We start from the raw sequence: 26,004 nt of genomic DNA, 5'->3' as shown, positions 1-26,004 counted from the left end.
ATTTACTGAAATATATTCATATAATAATTCAATGCCCAGCTGACAGCTTTTCCGTAGCATAAAACTACAGCTGTTCCTAACAGCTAAAGTAAATTCAACATTCTAGATAGCCATGAAGAATGTCATTTTGACTTAATGCTTGCCAGATATTCGTGCAAAGCAGAGACAATGGGGAAAGTAGCTGAGGATCAAACTTAATAACAGATTCAGATGCAAAATGAATTGGAAAATAAATAAAATTGTTTATATAACTGGAGATTAAGAATATAGGACAGAAACAATGTACTTCAATTTTCTAGAAGGTGAAATGACCTCTTTTTCCCCAAAAATGAAAAATATTCTGCTGCAAATGGATTTCATAATCACGGAATAGCTTTTTAATATTAATAAGTTGCAAATACATAAACAGAATGGATTGTAAAAAACAAATCTGAGGAAAAAAGATGCTAATATTTTGCAGAAGAAAGTCCCATTTTCATGCATCCTTATATTAAGAATTTTATATTCCTTCCTTCAAACAGTAATATTTACAAAACAAAATTCCAGTCCCTAACAGAATCATGTATTAAACACAGTAACACCGCTTTTCTTGTAAGATCTGCTTTGGCATCTCTTAATTTCATAATGAATCTACTTAGCTTCAGAATTTATATTACCAGACAAGCAATATTAATTACTGTTGTGTGTGATCACACTCTAGATATGATACGTTGGTCCTACTGTAACCAGTAGTAAAATACCCACAGATCTCAACATATGTTGGTCTGATTTCACAGAGAATATTGGCACAAGGAGTTTCACTAGCTTACCAGCTGTTATAATTTGAGACGTACAGTATGAAATGTGCAGTGAAGCTTATCTTTTCTTCCTCCAGTCAAAGCCATAACATGGATTGGAAGTGAGAAAAGATTACAGTCTAGTCATACTGCAAGAGTTAGTAGCAAGGTACTCGCACAAAGATTTGTTAAAGATACACAGTGCAATCAGAAGATACATACTATGAAGAGATTTGACACATTATCTGCAGATCAGTTGAGCACATGTTGTCTGCACAACTGTCTTTCAGAATACAAAGTCAGCACTTAATATTGGGAGACAGTATAGTGCATTTCTATGGACACAAGCTCACTACTCTTTTCATTTTATGTTTGCTGTTATTCCTGATTAATCTAAACCAAGCTGAACATTCCAGCTCCGAATTTGACAAAGCTTAGAATCAGATCATGTGAAAAACAGAGTTTCTTAGAACCTCCATTCCACTTCTTTGTTTATCATATTAGACACTGACATAAAATTAGCCAAGAATGTTGTTAGATAAACTATCAAGGGACTATTTGCATTCCCTTGGTATTTCAAACACAGCAATAAGTACTTTAAGAGGAAAAAAAAAACAATACTTATAGAAAATGTTTTGTGATTTTTCCTGCTGCTCAGAAAGTCTGCCTACAGCATGTACCTTAGGCAAATTAAACATGGCAGACATTATCTAGATGTAGGCAAAATTCCATTAGTCACATATTCCAGCAGAGAAGTAAACATAGCACTTATGCAGCAGGAACAATTAGAAACACTAATCTTATTTTCTAAAAACTCTGAAATAATGTACTTTTGGATCCACTTTCAATGAGTGAACTTGCAAGTCCTGTTTAATCCTGTATCAAACATGAAAAGGTCTTGACCAAGCACCAAATATCCATATTGTTTTAGAATATGATTTTAAGAGCTGATAAAAATATTATGAGGACTCACCAAAATTATGTGTAAATACAACATACATCTACTATTTCAGTGAAACCGCTAAGGTACCAATAGCTTTTTACTTCATAGGAAAGGAAAGACAAACACACAGTGTAGAGTTAAAATAAATTTTAGTTTTTCTAAAGCACAAACTGTGCAACTGTAATGAAAGAGTCCTTACACAAAAGAAAAAGAAAAACAATCAAAGAAAACAAACCACTTGGTGAAGAAGTTCTTAATTTAGAAAGTGGCTGAAAGGGTTATGCACCTGTGATACACTATGTAATTTCCTTAACTGGTAAAAGGTGAACGTTGTGAGATAAAAGGAAAGAAATAAAAGATTTTGTTAGAGTTCCAAGAGTTGCCTATGTAGTAGCACTCACTACCACAATACCTACACTATGCCATATCTAGGGCGGTGAACTGATATGTATTTATTTTCAGTACTGTTGAAGTCTTCAATATTTGTAATTAGATTTCAACACCAAGCACTGCAGTTAAGTTCCTACTCCTTTTCCAGGTTACAGCACTATTAGTGTTCTCTGCTGTCGGAGACACCCAGGGAGTTCTTGAGAGGTCTGTAATCCTGCCCTAGAGATCTACTGACGGAAGTATCATATACACATATTGCTACTATCTCCTCACAGTCTTATTATCAATAAATAGTAAAAGGAAAATATTCTGTCAGCAACTTATCCTTTATAAAAGAAGAATCACTACATATATTTTGAATATGCTTCTAGCACATAGTCATTGAACACCAAAATGCCGTACCACTTCCTTCCAGATTCATGTACACTAGGTGACGCTCTGAGAATTCAGTTATCCTAACGCTTCATATCTTCATAGCTACCTTCTTTCTCAAATATTAATATGTGACTATAATCCTTCACTTTAAAAGGAGACTCTCATTATTCTAGTTCAACTGTAGTTTTTATATAATCAAACATTTTTTCAAATGTGTTTTTACTACGAGACAAAAGAAATCGTTTTGCCAGACGCTTCTTCCTCTGTAGCTTTGAAATGTTACATGTATTCTTTGGGGGGTTTTCCCCATAAGTTTCATCTTTTACCTTCTACATTGCACTATATGAACAATTAAAAACACTGCCTTAAAAAGTATTATTTTATAGAAGCATTATGTCTGTATTCAGTGCACCTTTCAGGCATCCTAAAATAAACAAGAATAAATGGTTCATAATAGTATTGGAAGACAGAAATTCCAGGAAGATAAATATGGAAGGTTGTAAAGAATCTCCTTTGCTTCATTATCCAGGAAGAAAGTATATTCATATTAAAACTATTCTTCAGATTCACGTAGACCAGTCAGAATAGATCTGCCATTTATACAAAGGCTAAAATATCTGGCAAACTGTGAAAGACCATTTAGGCTGAAAAGGTGGTACGGCATCGATTCGCTGACTTGATGCTCAGCCTCCACTAGATATGGTGGTTAGGGCTACCAGTATTATTTTGTAATTGGGATTAAATTAAACAAATCAAAATGCCATATTCTGCACTTGAGACAAATTAACACTGTACACAAGTATAAATAAGAAGAGTGGCTGGAGAACAGACTGGGATCTGGGGGTGCTAGTTGCCAGCAGGTGCAATATGAGTCAGCAGCATCCTGGCAGCCAAGAGGGCAAATTGCATCCTGGGGGACATCAAACACAGCATAACCAGCTAGTCAAAAGAGGGGATTATCCACTGCATGCAGCATTGGTGCAGCCTCACCTTGGGTATGCACCTGCGTGCAGTTCTGGGCCCCACAGTTTAACAAGGATGAATGGATCTTGTATGTGTCCGAAGGAGGGCAACACAGCTGGTGGAAGGGCTGGAAAGCATGTCCTCTAAGGCATGGGTAAGGACTTTGGGCTTGTCTAAGTCAGAGAAGAGAGGCTGAAGCGGATCTCATTGCTTTCTTCAGCTTCCTGAGAAGGGCAAGTGGAGATTAGGAACATTAGGAAGCATTCCTTTACCAAGAGGGTCATCAAACCCTGGAACAGGCTTCCAAGAGAGATGGGCAATGCCCCAAGTGTTTAAGAGGCACTTGGACAATGCCTTTAACAACATGCTTTAACTTTCGGTCAGACCTGAAGTGCCCTGTTAGTTGGATCAGATAATCATTGTAGGTCTTTTCCAACTGAAATACTGCTATGCTATGCTATGCTATGCTATGCTACCTTACCCTATCCCATCCCATCCCATCCAACCCTACCTAACCCTACCCTATCCCACCCCACTCTACCCTACCCTACCCTACCCTACCCTACCCTGCCCTATCCCATCCCATCCCATCCCATCCTAGCCAAGCCTAGCCTAGCCTAGCCTATCCATACTTCTTCCAATTGATTCGTATAGGCATAAAAGGAAATTAAATGCAATGGTCATATACAGATTCTTTTCTGCACTCCAGCCATCCACTCACAACCACATATTTCTGAACACAAGTAACTAGTGTAGAGACAAAAACAACTGTGCAAAATGGAGCCAAAACTATTTTCGTACAGTCAAAGAAAAATTGAGGTTGGAGACCTCGTGAGGTTATATAGTCCAACACCTTGCCAAAGGTTAGGTTTAACCTAAATCAGGTTAAACAAGACCTACCCAGCTGATTTTTGAACATCCTCAGGGACAAAGATCTTCTGGCTTTCCTGGGCACCCATTCAAGTATTTGGCCACCAGCTTCCATAGTAAGAAAAATTTTCTTTTATTACACTGGAATTTACCATGTTTCTATTTGTGTTCTTTACCTCTCAAGACATAATCATGTACCTCCACGGAGCATTTAGCTCCATCTTCCCTTTACCCTCTGATTACACTTATAAATAGTAGTAAGGTCTCTGAAAAAAAAGCTTTCTCAACAGACCCAGTTTCTCCAGTTTCCCTGAACCCATTCTGTGATGCTTCTATCCCAAGCATCTCAGTGGCCTTTCACTGGACTTGCTCTCATATGTCAATATGCTTCTTGTAATGGGGAGACCAGGTGCAATCTTACAAACGCCAAATAAAAGGGAAGGATGGATCAGTTCCCTGGGCCTGGTGGCCAGAGTCTTATAAATCAAGCCTGGGGTGTAGTTGGCCCTCTTTGCTGCAAGGACATACTGCCAATTCATTTTATTTACACTTAGTACAGAGAAGATCATCGTTTCTGTATAATTTATTTAATAATAATTGCTTTACAATATTTAGTATGAACACATAGAAATGCACAGAGGGAATTTAACACTTTAATAGAGAGCACTCGAAGTTAGAACTGAGATGCACCATTGAAAGGATTACATTCTTAGCAATCTCCTGCAAATAATTTACTGAAATAAAAAAATGCAAAGTCAGTCTTTATCAAAATAAAGGTATCACTATGTCTTGTCTAGCAAATTCTCAATCCTTCCAAGAATGGTAAGTCCGTAAGGTGATACTAATTCACACACCCACAAAGAAAAGAAAATTACTAAAGAGACAATCTTATAGCATTTAAGATATGCTCCTTCAAATGTGTAGAAACAAGAATCTCTTCAAGCATAAACAGAAACCTTTGATGGCAATACAAGCTCAAATATCAAAATTTAATCTGCCTACTAGCATGACTGTAATGTGCTGCTTTGTGTACTAAGAGATTAGAAAATGGGAATGGACTTCAGTATATATCCCTTGGGCAAGAAGGGGTTATGGCCAATTATGTAGGTGAATGCACTTTGCCTCTGGGAATGAAAATATTGAGCTTTTGAAGTACATCGAATGAGGACGCAGTTGCTTGTCAAGTTGTTCTTTGTTGAAGGGATATTATGGTGGACAGAATACACTATCAGAAAAGAAGGATAAGTAAAACCGTTTAGTGTGGTTGTGCCACTGACCAGAAACCACCTAGCACACCCACACTAAATTTAGCAAATGTGAGTCTTGCTATTTCCAGGTGATAACAATAGCATATAAACAACTGAATAAGTCAAAATGGAAATAACGGGCTATTCAAGGGTGGAAGGGTACGTAGTACATTTCGGTTTGGGGTTGGCTTCTGGGGGCTTTTCTTTTTTGTTTGTTTTTTTTTTTTAATGTTAGGAAGGGGTCAAGGCACACAGAGTTTAAACATTCTCTGTAACATGTATCAGTTCTGAAAGGCTTGGGGAACTGCATAACTTATAAAGAAAAGATTGTTTCTGAAGCTTTCAGCCAAAAGCTACTATCCGTTTTCCAGCAGAATTTATGTTAATATTATACCCAACCAGAAAATAGTGTCATTTCAACAGGCAAAAGTGATAAGGCAGTACAGAAAATCTATAACATTCTCTAAGATATATTAAGATGTTTCAAGTATAAGAATTTTTTAAAAATCCCGCAATCTAAAGTGAATCAGTTTGTAGTGTCTGAGAAACTGTAAGTTACTTCTAAACGTTTCACGTATTTCTAAGTACAGTACTAAATCCACTAAGCAAATACTTAGAACAATCTGATGTCTGCAGAAGAAGAGGAGCAGTCTCTTGAAGTAGTTAGCCATTATAAAAACTTGCCAAAATATGGTTCTATTTAAATTGAAGCATATCAGCTATTAATGTACTTACTGGTTAAGATATTTATTGATGAAAATACAGAAGTAAAAATTGAAATTATAGCATGCTTATTATAAGTTAGTTTTTCCCTCCATATTTTTCTTTTTTACCCATTTTCCCTTTTTCCCTTAAAAGATAAAAAAAAATATATAAAAATAAAAGAACAATATGATGGCTTTATCTTGGGCAGGTAGGCAAACAAGATCTCATAAAGTATCATTTTTCTTGCAAAAGCCTAAAAGTATGTGGATGTCAGCACAGTTGCAAAGCATTCCAAGTTTGCCATGGAAACAACATTCTTATTTCAAAATAATACAACTGCTCACTGTGGACTACTGGCATGAAAATTCCCAATCCAAGCTCATTGACAGCTTGTGGAGCGGACAGATGAGGCGTGGAAAATATTTTAAATTAGTTCATTTATCTTGCTGAGACATGGGAAGAGACTGAGAATTTTTCATGTTTATAGAAAAAAGAAGAGAGAGAGAAAGAGAGAAAGAGAGAGAGGAAGAGAGAGAGAGAAAGAGAGAAAGAAAGAGAAAAAGAGAGAAAGAGAGAAAGAGAGAAAGAAAAAGAGAAAAAGAGAGAAAGAGAGAAAGAGAAGGAGAGAAGGAGAGAAAGAAAGAGAGAAAGGGGGAAGAGGAGATGGGGAAGGCGGGGGTAAAGAAATGTAAAAAAGAGGAGGAAAGGAAGAAAAACGGGGAGAGGGAAGTGAAAGTAGGAAAAGGGGGGAGGGGAAAGAGGGTAAAGGAGAAAAGGGAGTAAAAGAAGAGGAGAGTTTAGGAAAGAGGAAAGACAGCAGCTTTTTATATAAGTTATTATCAGCTAAGCTAAATCTCACACACAATGCATTTTTTTGTTCATTAGAAAACATACAACCAAACACTAGATAAACTAGCAGATGTTTTTAACTGGTTTTGATTTTTTCTTAGCTTCAGAAAATAAACACTTTTTTGTTACTGCATTAAGCACATGCAGATTTAAATCATTTTGTCCCAAGGACTCAGATTATAGATATTTTTCAAACATACGGCATAATTCTCTTCACACACCTCAGAAATTATGTCATACACATCCACACTGAAGAGTTCAATAGATTCAGTATTTAGTTAATGTAGAGTGTCTTATTGCCACAGATGTTATTGGAGTCCAAACATAGCAAGGGAGATGGCTCAAAGGAGAGAGTAATGTACTGCAAGTCAGACAACTAACTTTGTTCCTGAGATTCCAGTGGCTCCCAAGAATAAGACTCTGACAAATTTAAATAGAGATGGGTTTCCTCCTCTTGCTTTGAACTTAGCTTATTCTATGGCTATGCCTTACAAGGCAGCTTAGCACTGTACAAAACTGATGAGGACCAAATATACCTGACATGCACAGGTCCAACTTCCAAGACAAGCTCAAAAGGGAATCTTGCCACATCATGGAGTATACAGAAATTTACAAAAGAACATGAAAACATTTTATATCAGAATAATGAGCAAATATTACAAAGATCTGTAATTACTGATTGTTTCTGCACTATCAGTTCTAATTCCATACACAGAGAGACTTTGAATCCTTCTTACTTACTGGAATATAAAATATTCTAAAAGCAAATGGGAAAGTGAAACAATACAGTTTAAAAGAATCTGAATAATCAGTAATGCATCTTAGTTACATAACTACCATCTATATATAACATGTAACTACATTTTGTACAGTTAGTTCCTGTCTGCAACTCAAATTTTGCTTTGTATGGAAATACATATGTTTAATTTTTATAGTTTTAATTTATTCAGTATGTCTTCCTATTGCCCAGCAATACAGGCACAATGACTGAGCTTGAAGGAAGTTCGACTTCTCCTCCCATCTTTACTTTTAACGTTATTAATTTTCTAATTTCCTGCCCTGGGAAACGTTTCACATCCTTGACAGACACGTAAGTGACTTGTTTAGTGTTAGTACTTAAAAAAGCTGTACTCTCTTCCCCTGTGATGTCCAGTCCAATAAAAATGTACTAAAAAAAGAAAATTTTTAGAAGTCTTTTTTACCTGTCCATTGTACAGACTGACTCATCTATTTGGTCTAAATGGACCCACTTAGCAAACAAACTACTTTGTTCATTTTAAAATACCATTTTCAGCATCTCTGCCATCTGGTCGCATACCTTCTTTCCTGAAAGCATCACCCCTCACTGTAAACAGAACTTCATTAAATTGTGAACCCCTGGCCTATGGGCTCATGGGCCCAGTTGTGCACAGTATATTACTGAGAGTTCTTTTCTTCTGTTTTTGTATCACAGACCTTCTGTTTAATGTGAAACTCATTAACTGGAAAATAAGCTCCTAACTACAGCTTTAATTTTAAAGGCTTTTTTTTTAAAGTTCCCTAACAAACACTGCATCAGCAACAGTACTTAGAAAAAATACATAAGTCCAATATTTAAAGAGTCACAGAACAGGCAGAACGCTTAGCATACTTTTACTTTTGATAACAATTTTCAGAACTTCTTTTTGACGAGTTAAACTTTTGGAAGATATTATTTCTCTACACATAGTGCATCGAACTCTTGTGTTAATGGACCATTAAAAGATGCTTCACTGTGTCTTAATGGCATAATACATTATAAAAGTCAGGTGAAGGAAGAAATTACACCTCTCAATCTAAAGATGTGTCATATAAAAGGCCATAGCTGATATTTCCAGAAAGAAATATAACAACAACTTGCTAATATAGCACTGCCAAGTAATCGGTGATTTTTGGAAAACCTCTCTATCATAGAAAAGATTTTTCAGAACTTGTCCAGAATTCAATTAAAACATCTATTAAACTATAATCTGACTTGAACTTTTGACACTGATTTGAACATGTCGTTCATATGTCTAAGCATCTTAATGAATTATTGGAATTACTGGAGCAGACAAGTATATTTCAAAGCATAATTTAGTTGCTTTACATCCTAAATACCCTTTAAGTGGCCCAGCAAATCTATATGGATCTCTAAAAATTCCTAAATGCTTATGCAGGGACTGAGGTAGCACACAAAAAATTCCTCAATCCCATACATATACTGTCCTTTTGCTACACACAACATAGTGTCTCAGCACCAGAGAAAGAATGACATGAGTGTTTGGACCTCTGAAGTTTCACAGCACAGTACAGCTAATACAGTAATACAGAGGCACTCACAATATCCAGGCTTTGTGGGTAACTAGGAACCATTAATATACTTATTTACACAGGTCCTTGCTACATTAAAACTGTTAAACCCCTGTGATTCCTGTCTGGTGGGGGCACACACAGTACAAATTTTCCTATAAACTGTACTAGGTTCATCATCCTTAGGAAGACATCCCCCCCGCTTTCTGAGTGAGCTTGCCAGAGCCTGAGTCTGCACAGGAGGCAACACTGATCATCTGTGTTCCACAGAAAAGAAAAAAAAAATACTGGAACCAAAATTCAAGAGCATCTCTGATTCTTGGAAAGTCCTGTAAACCAGTCAAGTCCACAGATGACATAACTACAACTTCCCCAAACTACACTCATAGTGGAGACATAAATCTCCATAAGAATGGTTCAACTTTCATTTATAAGCTCATTAAAAATAGCAGCTTCAATGTTGAGGAGGCCACATTAGTAAATCACATTTTAAAAAAGTTGGATATTAACCTTTTACAGAACTACTTCTAGTACAACAATAAGAAAAAAAAAGAAAACAAACCCCAAAATTGGAGAAGAAAAGGGACACAGGATCTTTGTTATACTTAGGATTCAAGCATATGTTTTATTGCCTTCATGGCTTCACTTGGAAATACTAATTTGTTTTCACGTCACTTCACTTCTTTTACTTCCTTACTTTACTGATTTTCTTTACTTGTGGTTAACAAATGGGTTTTAAGTTTCAGGAAGTTTGCCTGGAGAAACAGATAGAGGAACACCACACTAAGTTCCCAGAGACATTTATCAGCAAGTCAGAAAAAGTCTAAGCCCATAAACAATTAAAAAGGAAAAGGAAAACTGTTTTCGCCTAAAGTGAATTTTTTACAGATTTTGTTCTGTTCATCTTCATTTCTTCTTTAAAATAGTAAGCCAATGTTACTTGATGCAAGTGCGTAATGGAGGTAGAAACCCTTGTCAATTCCCTCTACGTCATTTTGCGCTGGAGATACTGGATATGGAGCACTGTGTGATTTACAGCTGAAAATGAATGACAAATAAATGGCAGTGAGTTAAGCTATCAGCAATCAAACTAATATCAGCCTTGAACAAAATTGCTTCACTGAAAGCTTCTGTCAGTCCTAGAAAGTGAATTCTGTGATTATAGTGATGCACTGCACAAAAACAGTTGAGACTTCTTAGAAATCTCTACTACCATGGCTGTTGTCATATTTCCACTGCCAGAAATCATGACTTTATATAATAAACTATAGTGAACTTCGATATGAAACTTTGTGAGACTAGTCTGTATCAGTTCAATTAGCTCTTTTTATTGCACTGAAAATGGACAAAAGAAATGTGTGCATTCTCACAAGCAACATTTACCTATAATTACTACAGTACATCTTGCCCAATGAAATGATGGAATTCACAAAGTGGTTCGCAAATGAGATCCAGACACTTGTTAGCTTCTTTCATTTTGTTTAGCGTACTTCAGAAAGAACACATTTAAAATCACAGTGCTCACTGTGATAATTTCCAGAGATGTTCCTTGACTGTTTATCATCTGTAATCTACTGTTTTCATCAACTGAGGTCATCTCAACCAGAATCTGTTTCACCCTCCTATCAGCACAGGCCTAGCACCTTTTAACCTTGAGAGGATCTTTGCTTCCATTAAACATTCCTCTTTTGACCATAACTTTTCTATCAATAATCAGCAGCAGTATTTAGAAATAATAGTCATTGTCTTCTTTAGACCTGATGACTTCTGGAATTTGTCAGAGACACATAACCTTCACAAATATGGGTTGAAGACAAAGTCAAGACAGAAGTAAAGAATCCCTAAGAACCTTTTAATTTAAAGTATGAGATATTTTTCAATGTTATACAATCATATTTTCAAATAAGCAGCCTGGTCTCTCATTTGTCAATACAAAGTCTTATAAATATGACTGCATATGTGCAGTGATCTTTTATCTATCCTTTATATAAAAGTTAACAGTTCAAGCAACTTCTTTGTCCTTAGCTGCATTTGTCATGACTCACTTTCTATTCTTGCCTTCAAATATACTCAAACACCTCAAGAGACGGTAGGATGCATAACAGAACACATAAAATTTAATTTATTGAAGCTGTGTACTCAATGACTACCATGAAGACTAGTAAAGTAGTTGTAAATATCAATCAAGTATTCTCATTTAAACTGATAAACTATATGGTAACCAAAAGCAAGTAATAAACACCTGTTCGATACAGGAAAGAGTCAACAGTCAGAAAGTATTGGAGGAGAAGGGATATGTATGCTCTGATTTTGTTTATACGAAGTTCAGTATAATTTAATAAAGCCTGTTCTCAGTCTGTTCTCAATGTTTAGCTAATTTTTACGCATGGTCAAGTTAGTTCGTAAGTCTAATAGTCTTCCCATGCTGTGTGGATTTTGCAGTATTAGCTACCAGCAGACCAAGGAAAAAACTCAAAAGGTGTAATAAAAAGATTACCGTGGTTCCTGCAAGTGAAAAGAAGACACTATGTATTTCAGTGCTCTCACTAAAGCCATTTAGATTTAAATGCTGTAGAAATGTCGACTTTAGAATAAATATGGTTCATCATTCATTGGCTGGGTATTAGTTCTGTTCCTGGTTGTATGGTGGAGACAAATGATACTGGGTTTCCATGATTATGTGTAATTTCTCCACATTAATTTTTGCTAATTTTTCAATTCAGTAAACATACGGAAAAAACTAACATTGCAAATACAACCAGTACAACTGTATATGATTTTTATAGGAATTAGACAGAAGGCTTTGTCACTGCAAAAAAAAAAAAACCACACTGAAGTAAATAACACTATTGATTTTATATACATTTTGTCGTCTTCTTTTTTCCAAGCTGCACAAGGAAGTACATGCTTTGAATTACATACCACTAAGTTTTCACTCAGTATGAAGAAACTCTTCATATTTAGTTTAGTATTCAGGCACATCTACTGCAGTGGAATCAGAGTGGTCACTTGGTAGGAGAATAGGATTTGTTCAAAAAAAGGCATATGTTTTACCAAGTATTTCTGGAAGATGCAGAAGGCAGAAAAGAGGTCCTTAAATGCAAACTAGAGAATTCTTAGTTGCTTACTGGTTCCACATCAGCCAAAGCGCACAGCACAGGTATCCTGCCTGGATGTTTCAACAAGCAACAAAGCAGCAGCTGCCTTTTAGCAGTCTTCCAAATGTCAAAGCAGGTATGTGAACTATGAGTCTTGACACATGACTTTGTGCATCTGCAGTGCTTTCTGACTTTTCCAATATGAGCAATTAAAGGAATTAAGAAAACACATCTAAAACATGACCCAGGACACTTGAATTTGGTGCAACCCAAAGACCTTCATCAGGGCAGAATGTCAACCACAATATGTATTATTTCAGTGCTAAGATCTCATGAGATTTCTTTTGCTTATACTGACACTGCCTTAGCACTAATAACTTACTACCAGTTTGTAAGGCAAATTATTCAGACATCACATAATCAGCACATAAAATCTGAAACATTTGATTTTGACAAAGTGCTTGCTTTAAATCACAAAGCAGGATAAAAGATTACAAAAAAATCCACACAGAAACCAACACAAGCTTGTTTGAAGTTTGGAGTTTCCAATAAGAACAACCAATTATTACTTTCAAGTGATCGTCAATACGCAGAAACAACAATATGATAACTGAGGATTAATGTGATGATAAGCATGTTAATCAATAACCTTACCTGTGTTTTAAGGTAGGACAAAGTGAACGATATTGAAAGATAAGATCAATTGTCAGATGAAAACAGATAACTATATCTGATTCCTTCCTTACAGATGCTTGTTATCAGTGGTACAGACCCCAGAAGTCTCCAAAAGACCTACAAGGCAAAAGTTCAGCTTTGCAGGTCTCTACAGAGCTGTGCATTGAAACAAAGAGAATCCCTACATTTTAAGGCAGCAACTTAAGAGATTGTGAAGAGTCACCTACTCGTATCACCAAAAGTTAGTTAATATGAGAATCTGAAGATGCATACTCATCTACTTTCTACCTATCTATGTTTTTAGCTGCAATATTTCCATATTCTCTCCGAGTCTAATGCAGGACTCCAAGTGTCCATCTATAATGCAGTGAGTCAGTGCATACACTCACAAATGCATTATGCTGTTTTCTGCCACAGTGAATTCCTAGCAAAACAGCTTTTTGGGAAAAAAGAATGCTTTAAACAGAATATTGAAATAAAAGATGCTGCTTTTGCTTTAGCAAGACTGAGAAAATAAGTAACTATTATGTGTTTTTATCCATCTGTCTTATTGTTTTCTTCGTTAATGAATGCAAATTTCATGACTATTTTTTTCTGTACTAGAAAAATGTTTTCAAACTTTGACTAATGAAATCCCCCTGTAAATCCACTGAAAAGCCACTGAAAACCAAAAAAGTGAATTAAAAACTTCCTACATTCAATGAACCATTTTTTTTCTAGACAGTAATTCTGTAAATTTTCTCTTCCATGGAGAGCAACTGACTGATTTCACTGATTGATAGACATAGCTTATCCAAATGCAGTCTCATTGAAATGAATTAATATAAAAGTTATTTCCAGGGGGAAAGCAGATGAAAACTCATCCTAGACCCTGTTTTCCCAATTATTTAGTACATGGGCCTGGACAGAGGTTATCACAAGTCATCTTATAGTCCTCGTTCATGCAGGTCCTTCCAAAACAAAGGAGGAAGGGAGGTATTGCACATCCAGTTTTGCTCCAGATAATATGTAGCTCCTTGGATGCTGTTTGAATGAATGTACCTATTCTCAGGTTTAGACATGACCTGTGACAATTCAAGGCTTATTTCATTTATAGAAGCTTAAACACAAATATTTCCAATAACCTGAATTATTTTTACAATATAAACTGAAATCTAAAAATGAGCTTTTGATCTTGTCAACAATTTAAAATGGCAGGTGTGTAGATATCCACATAAGAAACTTTTTTATTTTCATTAACAGCTGAGTAAATAGGTAAGGCCTGCAAAGTTTTAGCTTGGGACAACCTAATTCTTGAGAAGATTTTCTGTAGCATGCACCTGTGGCATAATGCTTTCAAAAAGAAAGATGTCTGCTTCAAGTCCAGCTATGTACTTTCTCATATATCCAAGAATAGGAAAAGAAATCACAATATCCAACGTCATGAATATAATCGTCACAAAAGATGTCTACTACTTTGCAAAACCTTTCCATTCATTGGGAAGAATTAAGCTTGTGTTGGGTTTTACAATACTTACCACAGTCACAGCGTAAACACTCTTAGTTGGTTTGTAACTATTTGGGATGTGCCTAACAGGGACACTTCACCTATTTCTACTTGGGTTATAGAAGAATTGCTGTCTCTATAGTGTGTTTAGGAGTACATTAAGACTGGTAGTTCTGGAATATGCATTTGTACTGTTCCTCAGCCAAGAAATAAGACAATTCTTCCATATTCCTCTTAGGACAATATACAAACATGAAAGAACACACATTTATTTGCAAAAACACTTAAAGTAATTGTGAGCAGTAATCTAGAAAATCTTCAGTTGTGCTTTGCAAAAATAAAGAAATATCTTAGTATTCAATGGGAACCAACAAATCCACCCGCATACATAACAAGTACCTATTCACACAGGTAGAAACAATGAGATGTGTCAGTTCAAGGGTTGGTACTGGAAGAGAAAGGGTCTCTTCTTTTCTGGACTGCTCAGGCTACCAATAAGGGGAAAATATTAAAATAGACCTGCCTGTTGATCTGGTGTAGCATTTAGCTTGGCTAAACAAAACCAAAGAAGGTGGTTTGGCTTAGGTAAGGAATCATTATACCACCACCCCTTTGAAAAGGTGAGTCATCAAGTTGCATCTGTGGTATGTTTTAATTCTGCTAGGGTTAGGACATGTCCTCCTATCAGTAAGCATACCAGCAAGTAGGTACACAGCAGAACAAGGTCAGTTAACACTTACTTCAGGTTCACTGCCTGAGGAGGAAAGGGGAAGAGCCTAGAAAGCGCATCTCACCAAAAGAATTGAGACAAGTCAGCAGAGGTTGGTACAGGACACTAGACAGAAGAGGGCAAGATGGGCTTCTCACTTGAGCAACGATGTGACAGTCAGCATGCCACCAAGGGAAGAGATGTTGAGGTGAGAGCACACCAGCTGCTACAATGAAGGGAGCTTCAAATGTTTGTTATAGGGAGGCTAGTTCCCAGTTTTACAATGTTTCCTGCAGATAAGCCCTGTAAATCCTGCTGCACTGACGCTTGCTACAGCTTACTTCCCTAGCTTTCTTGAGAAGGTGGACCCGGTTCTCTGCATCTACTATTATTAGATAATAGCAGTATAACATCGAACGCAGTGAAGGGAGATTTTCTTTCAAGCATGTAGCTAGACAGTGTTATAGAAAACGACCACAAAAAAAACCTGGGGCAGAGAGATGTAAGAATGATGCAAATGGGCCTTATTTATAATCATAAATAGAGGCCAACAGCCAAGTCCTAATTTATGGACTGCTTTGGTTGGGTTACTGGCTTGAACTCAAAATCTTATTCTAGTCAATCCAGGATGACTAGAAGTTTTATTTCCCACCTTGCAAAAAAGACTGAAAGCAGACTTTCACACATTGTGTACCTCCATAACTTGAGTTTATTTTTCATGTTTGGATGGCCAGATACAAGAGAAGTTATTCCTACGAACTTGTGCAATAGGCTGAAGTGGAGGATTTTTCTGCTTTATCATTTTCCTTATAAAAAGTATGAAATATATTTACCTTAGAGATATACAATTCTTAGTCTCAAAGTCCTACTTTTAAAAATAATATGGGATTCTAGTGGGATTCCGTGGCAGGGGGGTTGGAACTAGATAATCTTTTAGGTCCCTTCCAACCCAAAGTATTCTATGATTCTATGATTCTAATATCTTAATTCTATTCTAAAATTATGCTAATGTAGCATCTCATAGGACAAGAAATCCATGTGGCTTAAGAGATATCCAGTTTATTAAATGAGATAGTTTTTATTATTAGTGTTTTTGACTTCATGCTTGCTTCCTAATTAACACATCATAACAGCGCTAAAAGAGAGCTATATTTTCAATAACATTGTGATAATGAACGAATGCAAAATTTATCCATCAGAATTTATAATCTTTTTTTTTTTAAAGGATGGCAGTATTTGATGGCTTGAAAAATGAACCTTTTTATTTTCTTCCCTCAAGTGTGAAATTCAAAAGCTGCTTAAAATAAAGGAAGCATTTAACTATGGGCAGTTTGGAAAAGAAAGCGCAATAGCAACTGTTAGAAATAAGAGCACAATAAAAATTCAGTAACTGTGTGAATGGAATATAAACCATACATAAAGAGGTTCATGACCTCTGAGGTGCTAAATGTTGTTTCAAAGATCACGGCTCCTACAAATTTTAGTACATTTGTACTACCTGCATAAAGAAAAGGGACTGGGCAACTCTGAAAGAGAAGAGACAAGAAGATATGGGACTGTGCATGTAGAATCAATGTAATATAGGGTGAATGGAAGACATTAAAAAATAAACAAACAGAACAGAAGGAAAAAAGCAAGAAAACAAAAAGGTGCCATGAATAAAACACACAACGTATCAGTATTGGTGCTAATGAAAATAATGGAAAAGAAATATTGAGTAACTGAAATCTGATATTGTAAGCATTTCTATTTAAAATGCTATAAAAACATGGACAGGCAACATTTGCTCCATACTCAGGAATTTACTAGTAACTTGTACACTCAATGATCCAGCCTTGAGTGTCTGCATTGTGGGATGCAGGGCATTGTATTTCGGTCCTGAAAGAGTTTTCTGGCTCTACAGACTCAAAGAATAGTTACAGTCGGAAGGGACAAAGATGGGCTTTTTATCAAGGAGTGTAATGACATTGCTAAACCAAAAAACTGATACTGAAATAAACAAAATGTAGTCCATAACTGCCATTTGTAGTACTATTTCCCAGTCATTTTTTTATTATTCATTGGCTGGAAATATTACTCATTTGCAATATGAACCTAACTAAGCTTCTCTCTTAGAAAACTACTAAATACTCAGTTTTAATCCCATTCAGAAGTATATATTACACTATTAATATGCTGAATTGCAAGTATAGACAATACCTCCCATAAGGCAACTCTTGCTGTAAAGACGCAATATGCTGTACATCCTCCAGTCCCAAATCTGCATGAATTAACACAGTTTCTTGGAGAACAAGCATTGTCATAGATTCTTCAGAAAAGCTGAAATGAGCATTTTAAAAAAATTTTGTTTGCTTTTAATAAGTATGAGCTCTCTCTAGAAAAGATTCCACAAAAAGCAAAGTAAAATTCTTCTGCCTCACCATATCTAACAAACTCATGAGACAAGATAGAACTGCAAATGTGCTATGTGTTGATTTAAGAAAAAAAGTAATGGCAGAGTCTTTATGTTGCAGAACACTTAGAGGTTTTGCATTAAATACGGCTCAAAAAAATCACAAAACATATCAACACATGACACTCATTAAAATAAATCATAAAAAATGGCACTTGTATGATACCACATTGTGACAGTACTACTGCTTTCATGAATAAAGAATGGAAATTAAACTTTCATAGTGAAATATTTCGCTAGGGTAGATTTCTAAGTTTGACATGGTCAATCCATCACTGCAGAAATCAGAAAAAGCTCAGTCTGCTGTAGTTGGGAAGCTCATTATTTCATTAAAATTGCCCTGTAACTAGGACTCCAACATTCCTTTTATTAAAAATAATCACCAAGAAGTTGAATGGTAACTGTCAACCTCCTACACTACAATTTGATCTTCCATCTAAATGAAGGCTGAGAAGTATAAACTAGCCGTTGCCAATAAAACTGCATTGCATTCACTGTGTATAGAAAGCAGATGGATAGATTCAAGGAGTAATTTACAATTTGTTCAGTAATTAGCAGCACCTTCCCTGAGACAGGCCCAACAGGCAGACAGGACACATGAAATGTAGGATCCCCTATCCTCTGCCTGGCTGAACACAAGAGTAGGAGGCAATGGAGACAAGCGGCGAGCGGCAGTAAATGATGAGGAAATAAAACAGAAAGAGCCAGCACATCAATATCTGGCTCTGAGCATGGTGTCCCTGGCAAAATTTTGAGGGTTTTGATCAGGCTCAGCAGATCATCTACTTTGTCACAACACACAACTGTCCCCACTACTCTCATCCATTACCAGAGAAAGTCTCTGGCACTCCCAGCAGCCTGAGACCTAGATGGCTGCCTGTTTTCATGGGAGTTTGGTCTGGGTTGCCACATCAGCTCTGGTGAGTGCATAGCTTTCAGCTGGGTGGATTCCATAGCTAAGCTCCTTTGGAGAGCGTGATGACCACCAACTGAACTCACCTTCTGCGCTGGTAGAGTAATTACATTCTTCCTGCACACACTGTTGTGCGACTGCTGCACCACGCCCTGGTTGCTCATGCTCCCTACACTTCTCTGTCAAGGTGTCAAGGTGGCTGTGGCTCCTCTGGCAATGCCCAGAACTCAAGAGTCTCCCACAGAAGCTTCCTGCTGGGTGTCTCCACTCCCCTGGCATCGCCCCTGTGCACCAAGAAATATCACTCTGCTGTGGACTGGGCCGGCTCCAGGAAGCTCCCTTTGGCAACTGATCTATCAAATGCTGTTAATAAGACTTTTAATTAAAAAAAAAACACAAACCATCACTTTGCTTATATGCAGTCTCTCCCTTTTCAAGTTTGCTGCTCAAGATTTGCTATTTAGTAGATATTTGAAAAAGTTTGAAGCTCTCTGTTTAGCTAAGAAGCAATTTCATTGCAAATCAAGAAACTGAGAATTCAGATAATTCACCAAAAGCTCTGAATGCTGCACTCCAAACCTTTACTAACAAGTGGTAGCCTTCTATAGAGAATAATACAGCCATATTCTCAATTATTTTAGAATAAAGACCTACAAAGGAATTGCAATATACAAAACCATATGCTCTATAACCCATCCACAAAATAAGCACATAGTGCTATTTACAATTCTAATACAGCATCAGCACTTACAAAAGCCGAATTTGAAAGGAACTGTTTACTGCTACTATGATTTTAAAAATATTAACCTAGAACATTTTTTATTCACACTGGTAAAGTTAGGTTTGATGCATTTTCATTTACATAATTTATTCCTTTCATTCTTAAAATTTTATTATGTTAAACGGTCTCATTCACCAGTGTGAATTCCTCCTTCACAGTTAAATATCTAAACCCATAAAACTGTATATCTTATATTTAGAACATCATGTTTTTCAGGTTTTAAAGTATTTCAGGATTATTCAATGCAGTAATCTGAGAAAAGATAAGAAAGCATAAGTACTGTGGATATCATTCACATTGTTTTGTAACTACTTGAAAGTCTCTCTGATGTCACACTGAGAGATCTTACAAAAGATCTACACCAAAATAAAATGTAATACAGTCTAGTGTAGTACTAAGTCATCTTACTGATTTCAATGTAAAGGGTCTTTGAAATAGCTTTGAACTACCAGGAACATAACGGTTACTATATTTACACAGCATTTAATTCCATCCAATCAAAATTTTAAAGCAATGGCTTTGTCCTGCAGCACACAGGTATAGCATTATGTGATAGCATAATCACATAATGCAGAGCGGATATTCAGTCAACAGCCATCAAAATTTAGGCAACTTTAACTAATAGAATCTTCAGGAATTAATAACTGTGTTTTATATACCTAGCTTATGTTAATCAGGTGATCATATTCAATAGGAAAAGAAACATGTTTTTAAGAGGAATAAAAACAATGGATCTTGAGGTATGATCAGTACACAGTGCTCTCTAATTTTTAACTTTGAACAGCTGGACAAATACAGTAAATCAAGAAGGAAATATCCTATGAGATCCTCATTTTACCAATTCTGCTAACTATTCTCAGTGACAGTGGAAAAGCCAATGTACTGCACATGACATCATAGACTTTTATCTATGGACACATAAGTACATACAGTTCCATTATTAATACTAAGTAATATTTAAAGCTCTAAAACGTTGTGATATAAATTTAAGATTCAAACACTTCGACATAGCTATTTTATGCTCAGATTTTGCTGCACTGCAGAAAAAAATTTAGAAACTAAGACACTCAAAAATTATGTAGTTGGCCACCCAAAGGAATGACATGAGCTGTTCTTCTCAGCAGCTTTAGATTATGCATCTTCTTTCTTTTGCTGAGATACAACGTTCATATGCATTTTAAAGGTTTTTCTCTTTTCTTTCAAACAACAATGATTAAGGTCAAAAATTCTTAGCCATTAGTTGCTTTGCTTACAAAGCACTTGATAGTAAAGATTCGATACTGAGATGAAGATCTTCAATTAAAAAAAAAAAGTAAAAAATGAGTTTGCAGTATCAACCCTCCTTTCATACAAATGAGATACACTGAAAGTTTGAAAGTTTACTAAGACTCATGCATAATCCCATTGACTGCTCACCAGCCACTTCACCATGCTCTACTTGACAAGAATCTTGATCTTAATTTTCCTCTTTTAATCTGCTAGTAAGGGATAAATATTTAATATATCTCCCTTATTTCTATGTTGCTTACCTGCTCTTGCGATCACTACGCTTTCATTTTGTTCCACTTATTTTGAAAATCATTATGATACAGGGCTGAGTCACATTTGGCAATATTTGAGCAAATATTTGTAATTTACCAGGAGCTGTCTAGGACAGCACAAAGCTCTGAATTATATGGATGTTTGGTCAGCAAGTACTCCTCTGACACCCTGCTTGCATGCTAGTCACAATTACTCAGCTGTATAAACAAAGAAGGGAAGCCTTGAAAAGTAATAGCTACAAATATCACCCAGTGAACAATCACTTGCAATTTGTATTGCTGCTTTAAAGTAATGCATCAGGAACACTTCCACACTTCCAACGTTCTTTGGTGGTGTCACCCAACCTAGCTGAATGACAGCCCCAAAAAAATAACCAATATCAACTGAAAATATGTGGTAAGGTTATGTCATTCATTTACAGTAAAATAACAGAGTGATGCAGCAGCAAAAAACCTGCTGGTCATCTTATATTTTCTGCTGCAATTAACTTTGGAAACAATTATTTAAATAAAACAAGCATCCATTTATTAATAGCCGTATATATTCTGATTTTTAAAAAATCTGGATGGGTATATTTAAAAGATTTTATATATGTGTGTGCGTGTGTTTCAATAAAACCTACAATACTACTGAAGAGCAGGAATCCAAAAGCTACATAACATATAGGGAATAAACTCTGTGTTGCATATTTGTGCTCTTAAACAGCATTCTACGCATTTTTCCAGTCAACAGTACATTTGTGAAAGTGACAGCAAGTGATCAAAGCCCTTCTGCCTTTTACAAACAGAGAATCTCATTTCTCTGAGATGAAGGAAAAGGTCGATGAACTCGCGGTCAGAAATTTGAAGCACTTTTGTATAAATGAGTTTATGATAATAGGTTATGTTATATTGAAAAGACTTTAAACAGAATGGAAGGTTAGGACACCTCAAATAACTAATCTGATCATGAGGGGGAAAAAATAATCTCGAAATTAAATGGCAAATGCATGGAAATTAGACAATAGTTACCATAAACTCTCTAGAGAAAATATCCTACAATTGCGCTGCAGAAAATCAAAAAATGACCCTGGATCATTCCGACATTCAATCTCAGAACACAAAGAATGAACAAGCCAAATATTTTTAGCTTCATATACTCTGCTAAATCTCCAAAAGAAATGCAAAAAATAATGTGAATATATATTTTTTTTCTTTGCCTCACTCTTTAATAGTAAGGGAAGTTATTCCCCCTGTGTACAAACCCAGGAATTAAAGGAGCAGAATGAGGCTCCCATGATCCAACGAGGTGGTTAGAGACTTGCTTGCCCAGCTGGACACCCACAAGTCTATGGGGCCAGATGGGATCCACCCAAAAGTATTAAACAAGCTGGCAGATGTGCTTTCCAAACCCCTTTCCATCATCTTCCAGCCGTCCTGGCTGACTGGAGGCTGGCTAATATTGTGCCCATCTACAAGAAGGGTTGCAGGGAGGATCCCCGCGGGGATCTACAAGCCTGTCAGTCTGACCTCAGTGCCAGGGAAAGTCATGGACCAGGTGATCTTGAGTGCTATCATGAAGCACGTGCAAGAGAACCGGGTGATCAGGCCCAATCAACATGGGTTTACAAAAGGCAGATCTTGCCAAACTAACCTAATCGTCTTCTATGACAAAGTGACTCAACTACTGGATGGGGGAAAGGCTGTGGATGTAGTCTTCTTGGACTTCAGTAAAGCCTTCGACACAGTTTCTCACAGTATTCTGCTTCAGAAACTGTCAGCCTCTGGCCTGGACAGGCGCACACTCTCCTGGGTCGAAAACTGGTTGGATGGCCGGGCCCAGAGAGTGGTGGTCAATGGAGTTAACTCCAGCTGGAGGCCAGTTACAAGCGGGGTTCCTCAGGGCTCGGTACTGGGTCCAGCCCTGTTCAATGTCTTTATCAATGACCCGGATGAAGGCATTGAGTGCACCCCCAGCAAGTTTGCAAATGACAGTAAGCTGGGAGGAAGCGTGGATCTGCTGGAGGGTATGAAGGCTCTGCAAAGGGATCTGAACAGGGTGGACCACTGGGCTGAGACCAATGGCATGAGGTTTAACAAGGCCAAATGCCGGGTCCTGCACTTGGGGCACAACAACCCTGTGCAGTGCTACAGACTAGGAGAAGTCTGGCTAGAAAGCTGCCCGGAGGAGAAGGACGTGGGTGTGTTGGTTGACAGCCGACTGAACATGAGCCAGCAGTGTGCCCAGGTGGCCAAGAAGGCCAACGGCATCTTGGCTTGTATCAGAAATGGCATGACAGCAGCTCCAGAGAGGTGATTCTCCCTCTGTACTCAGCAATGGTGAGACCGCACCTTGAGTACTGTGTTCAGTTCTGGACCCCTCACCACAAGAAGGATGTTGAGACTCTGGAGCGTGTCCAGAGAAGAGCAACAAAGCTGGTGAGGGGGCTGGAGAACAAGTCGTATGAGGAGCGGCTGAGAGAGCTGGGGTTGTTTAGCCTGGAGAAAAGGAGGCTGAGGGAAGACATTATTGCTCTCTACAACTACCTGAAAGGAGTTTGTGGAGAGGAGGGAGCTGGCCTCTTCTCCCAAGTGACAGAGGACAGGACGAGGGGGAATGGCCTCAAGCTCCACCAGGGGAGGTTCAGGCTTGACATCAGGAAAAAATTTTTCACGGAAAGGGTCACTGAGCACTGGAATAGGCTGCCCAGGGAGGTGGTTGAGTCAGCTTCCCTGGAGGTGTTTAAGGGACGGGTGGACGAGGTGCTGAGGGACATGGTTTAGGGAGTGTTAGGAATGGCTGGACTCAATGACCCAGTGGGTCCCTTCCAACCTAGTGATTCTATGATTCTATGATATATCAAATAGTTACTTCCACTTTTATGTGCATTGGACAAATGCTTTTACCAAAATAATTTTTTTTTTAAGCTTCCCTTATTCTAAAAGCCAATATTAACTGTATAGATATAGGAACATTCGTGTTTATTTACATGTATATGCTTGTGAGAATAACACAACTACGTATGAGCTTCCATGTGACAAAAAGAACACTCACTAAAAGTAAAACTAAGGGTTAGCAGATCTTTGCCATGACACATTCAGTAAATTTTTAGCTCCTACAAGCGTAACTTTCTCATTAAGAAGGCACATCCAGTAAAAAGTCGTAAACTTTCAATTTCTATTTAAAAGCTATCCAATTTCAACTTGCTATAATGAGATGATTTCTACCATGACTAGTTAAAGAAGTACATGGGATTATTGCAGACAGAGGCCTCCTAAAGGCAAAAGAGTCTTGCATGACAGTAACCTGAAAGGCAGTTTTCACAGTGACCACAGTATTTTTCAGAGAGATGTGGTGTCTTAAAACTATGATGCTGAACTGGAATATATATAGCACAGGCATCTCCGACTAGGTTAAGTCTACACTGCTGTTATAGCAGCAAAATTAATTAGCCAGTATACAGATTTCAGTTATAAAAAGAAAATATCTCTCACGAGGACAAAAATACTCTTCCATGATAGTTTAAATACAAAAGGCTCCCAACCAAAGATATCTGCAATAGAAGTCAAGCCTTATTATTAAATAGAGATCTGGAAGCTCTCCAAAATCACCCAGGTGCTGCCTAGATAGAAGACTCCAGTTCCTCTGTCATTAAGGAATTGGTACTTAATATCATAGAAGAAAACCAGCAAGCTATGGACTACACGGTTAGCTGAGTATTATAAAGAATGGGGAAATATGAGTAATTCTTCTATTTCTTCCAGTCTGTTGTTTCTATTGCTAACATGCTACCTTAATGCTAAAAGATAAGGGAGACAGCTACAATTCCTTTAAAAGGATGACAAACATGAGATACCGCACAAAAGACTAAAGGTTTACATGAACTAACTCTCTCCCACAAAAAAAGCTGTTTAAAATAAACAGTTTCCCATAAGAAGCTGTTTAAAAAAAAAAATTCTTTGAAACTTTAAAATGGTTATTCTATTTACAGTTCTGTTAAATTACACTTACACAAGAACACGCCTCCCACTATTCCTCTGATATCCAAAAAAGCAGAGGAATATATAATTTTTTTTCCAAGTCCAGTTCAGGAAATTTTCCACAGCCTCCACTTGTATTCATAAACCCTTATATCTGCAAAGTTTATCAAAGTTAAATTCTATGCAATACAAGGTTAACACATTCATTACTCATTTTATGAACTTTACATCAATCTACATATGATTTTATTATGGCAGCTTTGGACATCCTCACCTTCTTTGCTGAAAAAACAGACAGCAACACTGGCTGTCCACCAACAGAACTATATCTGGTTTACAGTGTCACTCTGTAACTTACAGACTACTGGAGAAATTGGAAGGTGATGTAGGCTGCAGTGCCATCATTATGATGTTGACATAGCTTTATGACTTAGATTTGTCAGACTTGGACAGTGTAGTCCCTCAGCTTGCCAAGTGCCCTGCTGTGATAAGGTGCACAGAATAAGTAAGCTGCTTAAGTTCAGAGCTGACAAGACAGATGTAATGCTTACTGGTAATGAAAACAACGTACAGCCATTCCTGAAGGCCACACAGTTAAACATACCGGATGTGCCCAGCAAGTGATTTTGCACCACTCCTCCAGAAACAAAATGCTGTTCTCTGTCATTTGGGGTAATTTAAGACATTCATCTATAGTTGAAGCTGTGGCTATCTAAGAGACCATACCTTCTTCTGATAACAATGAGATGCAAAACAAAACAGCAGGATGAAATAAATTACTTAGAAGAGTCATACTGTAAACAATGGGACGACAAATCACTAGTCTCTATAAGAACGTCATTTTTCCAGTAATAAAACTTATCTAAAACAGATACCTCATCCTTTTTCTTGGAAACTGTATATACCGAAAGCTCACAGAGAGCTACTTCAACTCACGGAAAAAAGTAATCCCTGGCAGCAG

General features: G+C 37.1%; 1 protein-coding gene across 10 annotated transcripts in view; it reads right to left on the bottom strand.

Annotated features, from left to right (window-relative positions):
- The window catches only part of KDM4C (lysine demethylase 4C), a 254,076-nt gene that overhangs the window by 42,148 nt on the left and 185,924 nt on the right, over nt 1–26,004 (bottom strand). Inside the window, exon 18 of one of the 10 annotated variants that reach the window (XM_054053466.1) lies at nt 10,174–10,466. The exons of the other annotated variants lie outside the window; for them this stretch is intronic. Within the exon in view, the coding sequence (XP_053909441.1) occupies nt 10,461–10,466 (6 nt within the window). The 3' untranslated portion in view covers nt 10,174–10,460. Of the gene's footprint in view, nt 1–10,173; nt 10,467–26,004 lie in introns of those variants that run through there. 10 annotated transcript variants of the gene reach the window in all.

The sequence above is a fragment of the Cuculus canorus genome, chromosome Z, assembly GCF_017976375.1.
Source record: "Cuculus canorus isolate bCucCan1 chromosome Z, bCucCan1.pri, whole genome shotgun sequence".
In the NCBI taxonomy this organism is placed as follows: Eukaryota; Metazoa; Chordata; class Aves; order Cuculiformes; family Cuculidae; genus Cuculus; species Cuculus canorus.
This window is presented reverse-complemented; position numbering and strand designations above follow the sequence as displayed.